The sequence below is a fragment of the Felis catus genome, chromosome B1, assembly GCF_018350175.1.
Source record: "Felis catus isolate Fca126 chromosome B1, F.catus_Fca126_mat1.0, whole genome shotgun sequence".
NCBI lineage: Eukaryota > Metazoa > Chordata > Mammalia > Carnivora > Felidae > Felis > Felis catus.
Window position 1 is genome coordinate 54,202,450 of NC_058371.1, and position 16,892 is coordinate 54,219,341.

The window sequence follows — 16,892 nt, forward strand, 5'->3', positions numbered from 1 at the left end:
TGGCGCATGGTTCCATGTGTTCTCACTTCTCATTTTTATATACATATGTAGCACATGGATTTTGTATATATATATGTGTATATATATATGCATATGTGTGTGTGTATATATACACACATATATATGTGTGTATATATATGTGTATATATATATGTGTATATATATACATATGATTTTAGAATAGAAGATTTCCTTTGCATTTCTGTTGCTTTTTCCACATGTTTAAGCCTGGACAATTGTAGTAGCCTACTGTCTAATTTCCATTTTATTACTTATTTATATTACTGTCAAATTGATATTGCAGGCCATTGCTTCATAATGTTAAAAAGTCTTCAGAGGCTTCCAGTTACATATAGGGTAGAAAATACACTTTATACCCTAAAACTCAGCCCTATTTCTCCTATAGTCTGATTCCAGACTTGCTCTGAAGTCCAAGATAGTTCGCCTGTTATTTTGAAAACAGTCTGATTTTTTTTTTTTTTTAGTCTTCTAATGCCTTGGCTCATATGATAGAACATCGACTAAAATATTCCTCTCCAGTGTTCTTCTCATTCTGGGCTATGTAAACCCCTACCATTCCTTCAGAGTAGATATTCCAGGAAACATGATTCAAATACCCTTTCCTACAGTGATTTTTTTTTTTAATTGAACTACTGAAATGCTTATTTTTCATACCAGTTCATTTAGGCCTTAGTTGACTGTCTTGTGTCATTGATTTGTCACACATGCCTAGTGTGGTTATTTGTGTACCTGTCTCATCTCCCCAGATAAACTTTAAATTTGCTTAATGCAAAACTTTCGTACTTTTCAGTGTCTGTCACTGAATACCTTGCATATTTACCATTTGCTTAATACATTGTAAATGAAGATGTAGATGTAAATGAAGATGTAATTTTAATAGGTTTGTTTTGATTCAGTGTTTCAGAAATGCTTTTAAAGAAGATGCATAGCTATCTATATGAATATATATACATACGCACAGACATACATATGTCAGTTTTACAAACTAGTCTTTGGGTGTTCATCTTTATATTTAAATTTAAAGTTAAATGGATACTTTAAAAGAAATCACATTACGAAGGAATTTAGGATTTGTAATATGAATATTATTTATGTTTATGATTTCCGGAGAAATATGAATCCTAATGTCTATATGCAATCTATTTTCATAATAAGAATTTTATTTATCCCACTGTAACTTTCCTTTAAAAATTTTTTTTAACGTTCATTTATTATTGAGAGACAGACAGAGACAGAGCATGATCGTGGGAGGGGCAGAGAGAAGGGGAGACACAGAATCTGAAGCAGGCTCCAGGCTCTGAGCTGTTAGCACAGAACCTGACGCAGGGCTTGAACCCACAAACTACGAGATCATGACCTGAGCTGAAGTCAGACGCTTAACCGACTGAGCCACCCAGGCATCCCAGTGTAACTTTCCTTTAATACCATTCATTAAATAAAATCCATTTTGGTCAATAGTTTTCTTCCAGATGACAGAAACTTCCCTTTATGCTATGGAGCCAATTCATGAAAGGACTGACTCCGTCATGATTTATCTTTGAGTTATACAGCAACAAAAATTAAATTAACCAAATGACAAACTATTAGCCTTGAACAGCTATAGCTCAGAAGCATGATCTTCCTTACATGGCACAAGCCTGCCTCCTTATTACTGACATTTAGTAACCGTACTCCTACATCATCTAAAATAGGATTTCTAACCTGAAGTTCTTAGATGGGCTTCAGGCATAAATACATATATATACGTATGTATATATGTATGTGTGTGTGTGTGTGTGTGTATATATATATATATATATATATATATATATATGTAACATACATACATATATGGGCTTCTGAGTGGCTCAGTGGGTTAGGCATTTGACTTTGGCTCAGGTCATGATCTCACAGTTTGTGAGTTCAAGCCCCACATAGGGCTCTGTGCTGACAGCTCAGAAACTGCTTCTGATCCTCTGTCTTCCTCTCTCTCTGTCCCTGTCCCTTTTTCTCTTTCACGCAAACACACTTTCTCTCTTTTAAAACAAAATGTTTTAAAATGTGTGTGTGCATTTTTCTGGGAAGACGTTCTATAACTTTCATCAGCTTAAGATCTTCACTGAAATTACAGGGTCTATCTTTTTTCCTTATGATAAAGCCTTTCAGGTGTCTTAATCTTAAACTTCTTTCCTAAGTATCTTTTTAAGGCCTAATATCCCTAGATGCCTCAACTCTTCATTATCTAACAGGACTTCTAGACCCTTCAACAATCTTATCAGGTCTTGATTTCCTTTATCCAGATAAGTTCTAGTTTATCAATATGGCCCATAAAATGTGACATCCAGAATCAGACACTTTTATAGTGAATTATGTAGACAGTAGTGAGCTACAGACTTCTTTTTTTTTTTCCTGGAAACTATGTTAATATAAACTAACATTAATGTTCATGATTTGCTTTGTGAGACACCACATACATAGCTCTCACCCTGCTGAGAGCTCTAGTCCTGAAAAGTAACTAACATGCTATGTGGTCTGAAGGGAACTCTCTGTACCATTCTTCTAAAACTATATTGAAAATAAAAAAAAAATAGTTATACCACTTATTAAACAAATGTACAGTTATTCAACAGGTCTCATACTATGTTTTCTTTTGTAGTTCCATGCTTACATAATAAGATAGGAATTCGAATGGTTGCCAGCTTGCTTGTTGAAGAAAATTATAATCTGTCTCATGCCTTTTCCCATTTCACATCCCTTGACCCTTCAGTCTGATAGCCCTTCTAAAGTAATCTTCCTTTCCAGAGGAATCCCAGGCTTGAAAATTGATGCCTCCTTTCCTCATAAAACCAACAGAGTTGGCTTATTTCAGGTTGTGTCCCTAGTTTTCAGGCTTCGGTTTAAAACTGAGTTCATGCCTACTCCTCTGTATATGGTTGATTTTGGAGACTTCAACATTCTTAAAACACGTGTTCCTTAAAAAAGGAAATTGTCAACAGCATATTTTTAGGATCTCACATGAGGTAAATACCAATGTTCATTTATAACTAAGAAGCATTAACTGATGTTAAAATGCACATATCATATAATTAGAGAATTATGTACTATTTAATGGATCATGCAGTGTTTTTTAATATTTTGTATCATTTTAAAAAGAACTAGTTTTACATGTCCTAAATATTGGCTTACAAGTAGGTATAAATAAAGAACCCATTACATAATATTTAGTTGGCATTCCTCTTTGAATCACTTAGATTAAAATTAAGCACTGGTAATACTTCTGAAAAATTGTTATTCTTTTAAGTGGAGGAATTTTGGAAAGAAATCAAACCTGGAAACTTTTGCTAAATAGATCATTTAAAACATACAGTCAACTCTCGATTATTCAAACTAATGGAGGAAAGGATGGAACAAGCATTAATATTTCTTTAGTTCCTGCCCCTCAGATAACTGCCGAGAGCTTCATTCCAAATTCTTGGGCTTTCCATCTTGACCATGTTACGTTTCCTAGCCGTGTATCTAGGATGCAGTCTGAAATGTGGCTTACAATTGAGTTGACACGAACATCTCATGTTATATTCTGCTTTTATATACATTTCTTTAAAGCAGTGCTTTAGCACTGCCTTTTACTATTAAAATTCACATGAGAAACTGATAACATTGCCATTAGGATATTATCCTGATGGCTCATAAACTTAGTTTTATATTAAAAAATCTTTTGTTTGAATTACAACTTACAGATAATTATGACCTTTCAAAAGCATTACCTCATGGTATCAAATTGCTTTTTAATTTTTTTAATATAAAAATTTTATGAGACTTTTTATTTTGAAGAGTCTTTTATAAAAATTCCTTCAACTTTTTGAATTCTTAATGGGTGCAATATTTCTGAGTACTATATGTAAGTGTTTGCAAAAGGGAAGAAATGCTGAAGGAATTTATGTGTGAAAACAGTATGTTGTGTGTATATAATACATCATTTTCTCTACTAATTAACTGCACACAGTGTGCTATTATCCAGACATAAGTATTCATGGGAACGCATGTATCTGGATAACTACGAGTTGAAATAAACACACCTGCCTTTTATTTCAATAACTGCACATTCAAATCCACATAAGGTATTTATTTGAATGTGACCTCCGCATACATGAGAGAACATTGGCTTCAGTGTTCTATTTTTTTGTTGATGTTTTGTTGTTGTTGATTTAAATCTAAAATAGGTACAGACTGTGGATAATGCTTCTCTGGAAAACTTTGCATGCAGGGAAAAGGAAATTCAAAGATAAATCCTATGAAAAACCATTGAAACTGTTTTGTTTTATTGTATTTTGCCTCACTATGTATTGAAGCTAAATTCTTGTAGAATGTAGCAATGCTTAAAGCCAAAGTATGTGTACAGACCCTAAACCCACCTGGAATTGTGCCTACTTTAAGTTGAATAATGTAATTATTTTTTTTTTAATTTTTGGTTTTCGGTTTGTAGAATCTTATCTCAGGTTCTTCCCTTGAATAGTGTATTAGAGCATGTCTTTAAGAAATCATGTTTTCTGTTAGGCAGTGGAAGTGTTTGTTAAAAGGCTTAAAGTCTATAGCGTAGTTTCCCCTTGCCCCCACCATTTACGCCATATTTCCGTAAAGTTAGTTTTAACTGACATGAGCCAGAAAATTGAATTAGGATTTCTTTGGGAGTCTTAACTTTGAATTTCCTACTTTTCATTGCATGTAAACTATCAACCACAAGTAATAGTTTCAGTTCAAGTTCTAGCTTGTATTTTGCATGTTAAAGCTATAAAAAGTCTATTAATGCTGGAAAGAATTTATGGCTATTGTTCTGCTATCGCCTGATTGTTAAAATTTATAAATAAAGATCGGCTTTATTTATGTAAACTTGTCTTTCTGCCGTAGGGAGTGAACTACTTTATGTCCAAGGGTATCCTAGATGATTCACCAAAGGAAATAGCAAAGTTTATCTTCTGTACAAGAACACTAAATTGGAAAAAACTGAGAATCTATCTTGATGAAAGGTAAAAAAAAAAAAAAAATACATCTTCTTTAGAATTAGCTAAGTAATGTTTTTGATGAGTTAAGCTTTTCTTTAAAAACTACACCACATAGCAGTCATCTAGTTAAGAAATTTCTCTCGCAGCTATTTATAACTACCATTGCAGCCTAAAAGCAGACAAACAGTATGTGAACCAATGATGGCTTTTTTTTAAATGTTTTTTTATTTATTTTTGAGAGAGAGAAAGAGAGAGCGAGCACGAGTGGGAAAGGGGCAGAGAGAGAGGGAGACACAGAATCCAAAGCAGGTTCCAGGCTCTGAGCTGTCAGCACGGAGCCTGACGAACATGGCTTTCTTCTAATGAAATTTTGTGTACAAAACAGGTAGTGGGCCCTATTTGGGCCACTAGCTATAATTTGCTTATCCCTGCCATAAACAATTGATAGAAATTGAAGATGATGATCATACAATCATGATTGAGTTCAACAAGAGTTGAAGCATACTATACCAAAGTGTGACTATTAGAATGCCATTGATAAAAAATACTTATAATTATATATGTACACACATATACTTACACAAGTATTTATATAGTTGTAAATAATCTAAATGTTCATAAGTAGAAAGAAGGGTACTGTGGAGCCATTAAAAAGAATGATTTAGATCTGTGTGTAAAGATATAGAAAGATATAGAAAGCTGTTCACAATATACCATATGAACTAGGAAAAGCAAATACTAGAAAAATATATAGTACATGTTGACATTTTTAAGTCCACATAAATAGTTGTCACCTCTGGTGGTGTGGACTGGTATGGAAAGTGAAAACTCTTAATTATTTTCATAGTTAAAAGCATAAAGAATTTTGTTCTTACTTGGATTTAGTCAAGAAGACGCTTGAAAAGAAGCTGTCCCTTTTAATGTTGCTAAATTTATCTTTTCTTCATTTTATAATTAGAATTGCTAGCTTCAGTTGCTTTATAATAACCCATTCACAAAAGATTTTAAAATTAGTGTCTTAAATAATCATAATCGGATTTTTTAATTTTAAGGATTATGTATTACTTTGTAGGGTTAGCTGATCTCATAATCAGTAACAAAGTATTTTCATCCAAACAGATGATGATTTATGAGTGCTTATCATTTTCTTAGTAGAGAAATGTAATTAAAGCTGTATCTTTTTCTTTTTCCACTAGGAGAGATGTCTTGGATGACCTTGTAACATTGCATAATTTTAGAAATCAATTCTTGCCCAATGCACTGAGAGAATTTTTTCGTCATATCCATGCCCCCGAAGAGCGTGGGGAGTACCTTGAAACTCTCATAACAAAGTTCTCACATAGATTCTGTGCTTGCAACCCCGATTTAATGCGAGAACTTGGCCTTAGTCCTGGTAAGAATATATATAGTGAATTCCTTCCATCTCCCTTCCTGCCTTCAGGTAAAAATAGTAGTATATGAGACATTTTTTCTCACCGTGGGGAAAGATACTTTGAGTAATTATAAATGACTTCTCTTAGTACTTGTAGCAATCACTAAATATACGGAAAACTACATTTATGTGAGCTTAGAGGAATAGTTTGTTATAACTGTCCTTCATATGTAGTAAACATACCACTTTATTTTTTTACGTTTATTTATTTATTTTGAGAGAGAGAGAGCAAGCAAGCAGGGGAGAGGCAGAGAGAGGGGGAGAGAGAGAGAATCTCATGCAGACTCCTCATTGTCAACGCGGAGCCCGAAGCAGGCTTGAACTCGCGAACTATGAGGTCATGACCTGAGCCGAAACCAAGAGTCGGATGCTCACCTGACTGAGCCACCCAGGCGCCCCTAAACATACAGTTTTAGAAAGAAAATGAGACTTAGGTATAAATTCTTTAAAATGATTCTGGCCTGAGCATTGCATATTATTATTAATTTAACTAAAAACTTGAGAAATCATTTTTAAAGCTTTTCATAGTTCACATATTACATAGGTAACACCTAGAACTTTTCTACTAAAATTTAATTTTAATATAACGAATCTTTATCATCTGTGACTGAGTATGTGTCTGTGTGTGTGTGTGCAGTATAGGCCAAGGATCCTGCATATTTTTTCATTTGACTGAGCTTTACTTATCTCTTCATATCAACAACTTTATCATGCTTATCTTATTAAGTGGCGATTACAAAACATTCGCCCATCATGAAATTTGGTGAAAATGCTTTTACAAGACGTACTATTTAACTCAGCTTTCTTAAGATTGCAGGATTCTGTAATAAAAACACTATAGTAGTAGCAAGTACTTGTAGCAAATAATACTAGCAAGTATCTTGAGGCTTGTTACTTTTTTGATAGGAAGCATCAAATACTGCCTTGGGCATATAAAGTCATTTGTTGTTGTCTCATGCTGCTCAGGTTTAGCAATCTTTTTCCCTAGAAATTTACATTCTAATCTTGATTTCTTTAAATGGTGACAAGTTTTGCATTATAGGGTGCCTTGGGGACCACATATTCCAAAGCAGCTAATAATTTGAGGTGTTTCTTTTTAATTCCAGATGCTGTCTATGTACTGTGCTACTCTTTGATTCTACTTTCCATTGACCTCACTAGCCCTCACGTGAAGAATAAGATGTCAAAAAGAGAATTTATTCGAAATACCCGTCGTGCTGCTCAAAACATTAGTGAAGATTTTGTAGGGCATCTTTATGACAACATCTACCTTATTGGCCACGTGGCTGCATAAAAGCACAATTGCTAGGACTTCCACTATTAACTTCAAACTAAAGTTACCCAAGGACTTATTTAGCAGTTATGGGGGTTACATTAGTGCTGGTCATCCTGGCCTCTGTATACAATCAAGCTTGAGTATACACCTTTTTTTTTTTTTTTCCTTTTACTCTTTTCTTTTTTAGTAATTTCCTTGGGGAGCTAAAGGATTTTGCAGAATTTTTCTTAATTTTGCTTATCATGTTTTGCACAAAGCAGAGCCATTGTCTGACACAGCTGTTTAAGAATGTTAAACTGACATTATACTCTAAGGGATGGTATATTTGTGCATTAGATTTGCTTGAAAAACTATTCGTTTTCATTCTTTTTAAAAATACCATGTAATGTGTACATATTTAATGAAAGAGATTTATAATCATAATTATTTTATTGTAAAGATTTTAACTAAAGCCTTTCCTTTTCTCTCAAACTGAGTTCTGAAATTTATTTGATTCTGATCTGAGCTTTTTACTGTCTTCATAAAAGTTGGATCTGACTTGGATGAAAACCAATACCCGTTTGTCTTTCCTTTGAACTTTGAAAAGAGTATTTATTGTTTTGTTGCTAGTAACAAGCAAAACAGGCACTTATTTTTATAATATAAATTCATCACTTGACTTTCCATTTTTAAAAGTTTCCTCATTTGTCATGTTTTAGTCTTGTCTCAATAAGTCCTTTAAGCCATTTGAGATAGCAAAATGTATTAAATCTAAGATTTACATACATAGGAACAGAATGTTATTAGAACTTCTATCTGATGTCATTTGTCAAACTTTACCATTCTCTTGATAATTTGTGTTTAGAACCAGTTGAGTGAGGGATGTTGTGAATGAATAAAGGTTCTTTATTCATTCATTCATTCAATAAATATTTACCAAGGGCCTTCCGTGTATTAAACACTGTGCTAGGTAGTAGTGATACCTAGACATGGACCCTGCCTTCATAGATGTTACATGACTAGTAACAAAAGGAAAAATACAGCTTCGTGGAGAGCAAATGAAGAATAGCTTAACTAATAATCATTTAATTATGAGCCACTTGGCATTGAAATGGTAAAGACTAGTATATTTATATGGTAAGTCAGAAGTTTTCTGGAACTACTAAGTGCTAAGTGAAAAGCACCAGCTTTGAAATGAGACATTATGTGATGGGTCGAACTCTAGTCTGGGGGGGGGGGGAGCTTGGAGGGGCAGAAACTTGGGCTGGAGGTGTACAATCCTGGCTTCTTTAGAGATCTGATCCTAAGTAAATAGCGGTCTGGTAACATCTCAACTACAGTGATGTTCTACAGAATTTTAGCGACACGACATAAGGTGATCAGACAATGTCAGAAGTCAAAGGGACTTTTAGACTGGGAGTAAACAAGTTCTCAGATCTTGAGGCAAGTATCTACATTTTCACATGTGCATAATTTCAAACTCCATGACAAAATAATCCTTTCTAATTTTAACTTCAAAACTAATGTATGGAGAAGTTTCTAAAGACACTGATGATAACGTTATTGTTTCTATTTTCCAGTGAATGGCAGGCATCTTGCCCTCTCTAGCTCCCCCTATCTTGTCTTTTTTTTTTTTTTTTTTCTATCCCCAACTCTCCCTTACCATTAGGTCCTTTCTACATCTCTGTTTTAGCTTTACTGTCTCTTTTCTTTCCTTCTATTTCTTCTTCTTCGTTTTTGTATCTTCCATTTCCCAACTTTGTCCCTTTTTCCTGTTTTATTTTCTCCACCCTGACCTGATTACCTGATTATAAATGTCGGCCGGCAATATTCTTTTTTTTTTTTTTTAACATTTTCTTTGAAATTTTTTGAACGTATAAAAAAGATGCAGAAAATGCCTGTATAACCACTGTGTAGATTCTACAATTACATTGTAATTGTACTCACTTTACCACATATTTGTACATCCCCCTGTCCATCAATCAACCCATCTTATTGTTTTGATACAGGTAATCCCAAGTTTCAGACATCAGTACACTTCATTCCTAAAGCCTTCAACTTGTATATTGTTAGCTAGAGAGCTACCTTGTTTAAAGTTTTTTCTTTATAGGTAAAATTTACATTCAATGAAATGCATAAATCTTAGGGACACGAATCCATGAATCTTCATAAATGCATATACGTGAGTAAACCAAGCATGTATCAAGATAAGCAACTTCATGCAACCTGTTTATAGGTAATATTTGCACCCTTCACATAAAGTATAAAAACCTTGTAACCACATACAGTGTTTACCCCATTCTTCCATTTGTTGCCTTACAGTTGTCATATGTGTTACATAGAGTGTATGTTATAAACTCCACAATGTGATAGTTTGCTTTGAGTAGTCGTATACATTTTAAACAAACAAACAAAAAAAAAACCCTCCTTCATATTTACACACGTTGTCATTTCGAATGCTTTTATTCCATCCTGAAAATCTAAGTTTCCTTGTAGTATCATTTATGTCAGCCTGAAAAATTTTAACATCTATTACAGTTCAGATCTCCTGCCAATTTATCATAGTTTTCTTTTACATGAAAATGCCTTTATTTTGTTTTTCTTTTTGAAGAACGCTTTTGCTGAATATATAATTCTGTGTTGACAGTTTCTTCCCCTGCCCCCTTTGATACTTTAAAGCTATTCCTCTACTGTCTTCTGGTCTCCTCTGTTTCCATTAAGAAGTCAGTGTAGGGGCGCCTGGGTGGCTCAGTTGGGTTAAGCGTCCGACTTGGGCTCAGGACATGATCTCGCGGTTTGTGGGTCCGAGACCCGCGCTGGGCTCTGTGCTGACAGCTTGCACAGAGCCTGGACCCTGCTTCTGATTCTGTGTCTCCCCCTCTCTCTGCCCCTCCAGTGCTCATGCTCTGTCTCTCTCTGTCTCTCAATAATAAATAAACATTAAAAAAAAATGTCAGTGTATTCAAAGTGTTTTCTCCCTGTGTGTATAATAATGCCATTTTCCTCTCACAGTTTTATTTTGTCACATATTTTTCTGCCTCATTTTCTCTTTCCTCTCCTTTACACATGTGCTAGAACTTTTGATATCATCTCACAGATTTTTTATCTTTTTTTTTTCCTCTCCAACTGGATTATTTCTCTTGATCTATATTCTAGGTCACTGACTTCTGTAATCGTCCTTCTTTGAAGCCCATTCAGTCAACTTTTTTTCTCTTAATCATGATGTTTTTTGGTTCTAGAAATTCCTTCTGGTTCTTTATAATTTACATTTCTGTACCGAGATTTCCTGTCTTCATTTACTACAAGCACATTTTCCCTTACAACCTTGAACATAGTTAAATAGCAGCTTTAAATCTTTATCTGTTCATTTCATCCTTTTGACTGTCTCTTCTTTTGAGAATAGATTGTATTTTCCTGCTTGTTCAATATGTTAGTAATTTAGTTTTTGTCCTGGACACGGTGAATAAAATATGGTGAAACCCTGGATTATGATATATTTCTCCAAATAACTTTTTTTTTTTTTTAAGCTGGGAGTTAACTGGCAGAGCTCAGTTGCAAGCTCTCACTCCCCTGAAGTTGGTGGCAGCTCGGATATCAGTTTATTTCTTTAACCTGGCATCTTTTTTGTCTGTACAGACTTCAGAGAGAAGCCAGAGTTTGGGGCACAGTTCCTACACAGAAACCAGGGCCCTCTCTGGTTCTTTTCTTGCTATTATTTCTTTCTTAATTTTCTAGCAACTGCTGTTGCCCCCAACTCTGTCCCCTGGTTCTTCAAGTCAGTGAAACCATAGGCTATGATGCAGACTGGGGACTCACGCTCATGCAGAAAGTATAAAAATGGGAAAACTCATCCAATGCCGCCATCTTCCAAGCATTCTCTCCTCTGTAGGATCAGCCTCTATCGGATTGCTTTCCATAACTTTCAGCTAGTGGATTTCCATATTTTGTCCAGAGTTTGTGGTTTTATCTGTTCAAGGAAGAGCTATTTGGCCATCGTTTGAAGTAGAACCCTCTTTGGTTGGGCAGTATTCTTTTCAATACTTTTTAATCCTTTTAAAAACGATGTTTTTATTGATGGAGAACACAAGCAGGGAAGGGGCAGAGGGAGAGGGAGAATCTTAGACAGGCTCCTGGCCCAGCACGAACCATGAGATCATGACCTGAGCTGAAATCAAAAGTTGGACGCTTAACCAACTGAGCCACCCTGGTGCCTTTTTTCTCCTATACTTACTGAATAGGGATTTATCCCTGGCATTTTAAAACATAAGTATGTTTAAATGCTCTAGTAAAGAAAAACTATCATAACAAATGTTTGCTGAATGCTTAACTCAATTAGAAATTCAGTGTTTTCCAGGGGAAGTCCCGCTGGCTTTTGGGGAAGGATATTCATTATGGGAGACTGCTCCCTATAGCATAGGAAGGACATCAACATTCCTGGATTTTGCCTGCTAGATGCCAGTAGCATCCCTCAGTAATTGTGACGTACAAATAATGTTCCCCACGTATTTCCAAGTGCGTGAAGTTGGGAACTGGTGGACCTTCTTTCTGATCAAACAAGTTTACCTTTGTAAAACACAAACTCTTTATGGTACATCTGTTTAAAGTCTTTCAGTGTCTCCGTTTCTACAAAACTTCTGTACAACCTTGCCTCAGCTTATCTTTTTTTAAAGCCTCATCTCCAACATTCCTCAAATGTGGTCTGGTCTGTCTTTGCCTTTTACAAGCCGTTCTGTCTGAGATATCCTTCTCTCCCCTCTATATCTAAAGTTCCCCTACTCATCATCTAAGATCCACCTCAAATAGAAGTTATTCATCAAAGCTCTCAAATACTACCTTTCTATTATAAGGCCTGAACTAGGTAAGTGGCAGAGTATTTAGAAAGGATGAAGGAATAAATTTAAAAAATACTGAAAATTGACAGGATTTAGTGATTTTGGAGGAAGATTTTTGATCTAAGGGTCTGGTGGTCTGCTATCAAAGGTGTAGCTGCTAAGAGAAGCAACCAGTGGAATGAAATGGAACAGATAAGGATCCCAACTTTTGGATATTTTGTATTTGAAAGTATCAATAGAATGTTGATCGCAGCTGGAGAAGAAGACTAGAGTTTCAAAAACTCAGGGCTGGATATGTAAGTTTGGGGGTCATATTAGCATGTAAAATGTGTTTGAAGTGACGTATTGGAGAAAACTCCTCTAAGAAGTTTGAGTAGAGAGAAGTATTTGGAAAAATGGCATTATAGGTTTTGGTAGAGGACAAGAGGGTTTGTGAAGACGACAGAAGGACCAGAGAAGAATGGTATCCCCAGAGCTCGGGCAGTGGAGTTTCAAGAAGGATGTTGAGCTTGCGTTTGGTGCAGCCCAACCAAGTAGTTTTTTTTTTCCCATCGACACTCAAGGCTCTTTGAGTCCACCTTTTCCACTTGAGGCTGAGCTCTTTAGTTAGTAGCAGTGCTAATGGCTTTTATATGGTCTCTGACCAAATATCCTCTTGCCTGGTGTGTAATCTGAGCTCTTCTGAAACCCACAAGAGTACATATGGTCCACTGCAACTCAGGCCTGTCTACACCTTCCATCCCCACTAAGGGCTGTGCTGTTTCAAGCCCGAAACACACCATATAAACGGGGTACTGCTAGTGCATTTTTCCTACACACAATCACCAGTTACGTTTTCTAATATACAGATTTTTTTTTAAGAAAGGAAGGCAAGGAAAAAATCTTAAAACCTTTGAGTCCTCCAAATTTATCATCAACAGGATTTTTCCTAAGTACATTTTAACACTCTCTAATCTCGATGAACCCTGTATTTTCATCTTTCCATTAATTTTGCTCTGTTTTCTTCTGGAAAGCGTTTAACCTCTCCCTCACATTTACCTGTTGAAATGTTATTTGTCCCTCAAAGTCCTCTTAGACTCTTTCCCCTCCAGAGACAATTCTTGCAAGTGGAAATTTGATTCTTATATCTCCCTCAGTACCTGACACAGACCTTGGCCCAGAACAGTTCCTCAATAAATCCAACTGAATTATCTTAGATCTGGTTTAGTTTCTACATAAGCACATAAAAAGATGGCTTTACGATGCCCGTTTAACATATAGATATTTGGAGTTTTCAGTTGTATGCAATTTATAAATTGGAATATATTAGAGCTTTTCTTTTTTTTTTTTTAAATTTTTTTTTTTAACGTTTATTTATTTTTGGGACAGAGAGAGACAGAGCATGAACGGGGGAGGGGCAGAGAGAGAGGGAGACGCAGAATCAGAAACAGGCTCCAGGCTCTGAGCCATCAGCCCAGAGCCCGATGCGGGGCTCGAACTCACGGACCGCGAGATCGTGACCTGGCTGAAGTCGGACGCTTAACCGACTGCGTCACCCAGGCGCCCCTATTAGAGCTTTTCAAAGTATTTAAAACCACAAATTCAACTATGTATTCTAGATATATATTCATTTCTAGAGGGCTTCTAATTTTAAATATTGCAATGAATTGCTATAAGATTGTCTTTTTTTTTTTCTTCAACTTCAAGAGTTTAAGTCATTGAACTTGCCTACACGGAGCTTTGACATTTTTTACAATAGTATAAATACGGTGCTCCATGATAGTAAGCTTATTCAGAAGTCAACATTTAAAATAATAACTTGTTTATTGTAACTGGAGTCTGTTTTCCTGTGTTTAAAGTGAACTTCTTAAATAACGCTGTTCACTGCCCACTTTCTTTGGAAGCATTCATAATTGAATACGTCCACTGTGGGAAGCCATCCTAAGGAAATAATCCAAAATAGGGAAAGGGCAGTACTTACACCATTAGTTCTGTCATTGTTTTTAATTTAAGAAAGAAAAAAAAAAAGGAGCTAACTGTGGAATGCCCAAAACTTGGGGCTGTTAAAACAAATAACTAGCAGATATTTGAGTGCACAGCATATCTCAGAACCTATGCTAGCCACTGGTCAAATAGACCAAAATACATCCTTACCATGTATTACTGTGCAGCTATGATGTTTATGAATAATATGTGAAAGCATTATAAATAATGATGAATACCAAAAGGATATGAAATTATAAATATATGTATATGTGTTCCTATATATGTGCGCGCACACACACATTAAGTTACTGTGTAAAACACTGCAAAAACCTATGAATGGAAAAAGACTGGAATAAAATATATCAAAATATGGATAATGCTTTTTTTTTCTTATTTCCTCTTTCAAATAGTATTAAGGATCATATATTTCAGATAGAACTAAAGAAATTCATTGAACTATCCAGAAAATAAAGATAAATGGTGTCCCTAAGTCAACTAGTATAGTTTCCCCTCAGAATGTTTCCATGTATTTTTACTCAAAATTTGTTTTATTCTTAAAAGACACTTGGTTGATCTGTTAAATCATTTCTGGACAAATGTTTTGTTTTCAAGCTTAGAAAAGTGGATTGTTTTATATTATTTTTGTCTAATCGAATTAAAGACCAACAAGAGAAAGATACCAAATTTTCTTTACCGGGAAAATTTTCATTTGCTTAAAAAAAAGAAAAGAAAAGAAAAGAAAAAGGCTTTCTTCTCGACATGGTCGGACAGGAAGGTTGGATTTAATTTAAAATGATTAATGAGATTTTGTCAGGCTCCTTGACTTTACCACCGCTGCAGTTTGTCAGTGCAACAACCTGGGAAGCCCGGACGCCACTCTGTCGCCCAAAACCACTCTCCCGGGAAGAAATTAACTGGCGAACCTAGTGTCAGGTACACGTCAGTGGCGTTGTCTCTTGGGTATTGACAGTTTAAAAGTCTGAATCAGAAATATGTAAGTTCTGGGGACGCACGTCCCTGAGATACGGTTTTCACTCTCTTCGCAAGTGGCTACTCACTTTTTCAATATGTGAGCTGTTGATGCTTTCCAAAGGGAACCTTTTTTTTTTAATGTTTCTTTTTTTCCTTTTTTTTCAATATATGAAATTTATTGTCAAATTGGTTTCCATACAACACCCAGTGCTCATCCCAAATGGTGCCCTCCTCAATACCCATCACCCACCCTCCCCTCCCTCCCACCCCCCATCAACCCAAAGGGAACCTTTTTAAGCCAACCTCTTTACTAATGTCTCTCCTCCCGGATTTGTTTTAAAAATGAAGATAAACAAGAATTGTAGGATCTCAGGTTACGTGCTGTTTTCTTCGTTGGTTTGTTGGTTGGTTTTTAAGAATTAAGGTGAAGTGTTTTTTGAAAAATGAAATAATTTTTCACTTTTGGAAAATACTTCTTAGCCATCGGCTTGACCCAATTTTATAATCAAGTTTTTAAATTAAGTTGAAAGGTTGTGATCTGACTTAACCCACCCTTTTATACTTAACTTATGTGCTTATGTTTAAAAATACGATGATCAGCTAAAACCAAGCCACTGAACATGGTTAGTTATTAGATGGTAAATGCAATGTGTAGTTTTGCTTTGGTGTTTAACTGCAAAAGAAAGCAATACCAGACTTTACTGTCTTATGTAAAAGCCTGTCTGAAGGAGTTCAGGCAAAAGGAATTTCTTCCAACGAAAGCATAGTGAAGGTTTGAGGGTGTGAGAGACACCTGAAGACTACCTTTGTAATAATTGAATATAATGCACATTTGCCAATTTTTATCGAAGCAAAACATGAACAAAGAATGCTTTCACGTTGAACGATTTCAGAGGAGTCATCTCTTCTGAGCTGTGAATTAGGCACCCTGAGGAGAGAGACACTCTGACCAGCACCAGACTTGCAATGAATCGGCTTGTGCTTCTGCTGGGGGCAGCCGGAGAAAAAGCACAGAAGAGTGGACACATCTAGAAAAGTTTATCAGGGGCGCCTGGGTGGCGCAGTCGGTTAAGCGTCCGACTTCGGCCAGGTCACGATCTCACGGTCCGTGAGTTTGAGCCCCGCGTCAGGCTCTGGGCTGATGGCTCAGAGCCTGGAGCCTGTTTCCGATTCTGTGTCTCCCTCTCTCTCTGCCCCTCCCCCGTTCATGCTCTGTCTCTCTCTGTCCCAAAAATAAATAAATGTTGAAAAAAAAATTTTTAAAAGAAAAGTTTATCAAGGCCACTGCTCTTACTAAGAGGATAATAAAAAGGGCAAAACAGAGTAGCTGTGTGTATATACCTGCACAATCTCATATCACATCGCTCTGCAGTGAGTGTCTTCCAAAGCAAATGTCATTTTCAGTCCTGAGGCCATGAGATCATTTATTGCATCTC

General features: G+C 35.8%; 1 protein-coding gene across 1 annotated transcript in view; it reads left to right on the plus strand.

Annotated features, from left to right (window-relative positions):
- The window catches only part of FBXO8 (F-box protein 8), a 44,688-nt gene extending 36,315 nt beyond the window's left edge, over window positions 1–8,373 (plus strand). Inside the window, exons 4-6 of the mRNA XM_003984855.5 lie at window positions 4,906–5,024; window positions 6,197–6,393; window positions 7,539–8,373. Coding sequence (XP_003984904.1) covers window positions 4,906–5,024; window positions 6,197–6,393; window positions 7,539–7,726 — 504 coding nt within the window. The 3' untranslated portion in view covers window positions 7,727–8,373. The remainder of the gene's footprint in view (window positions 1–4,905; window positions 5,025–6,196; window positions 6,394–7,538) is intronic.
- The last annotated feature ends 8,519 nt before the right edge of the window (window positions 8,374–16,892 follow it).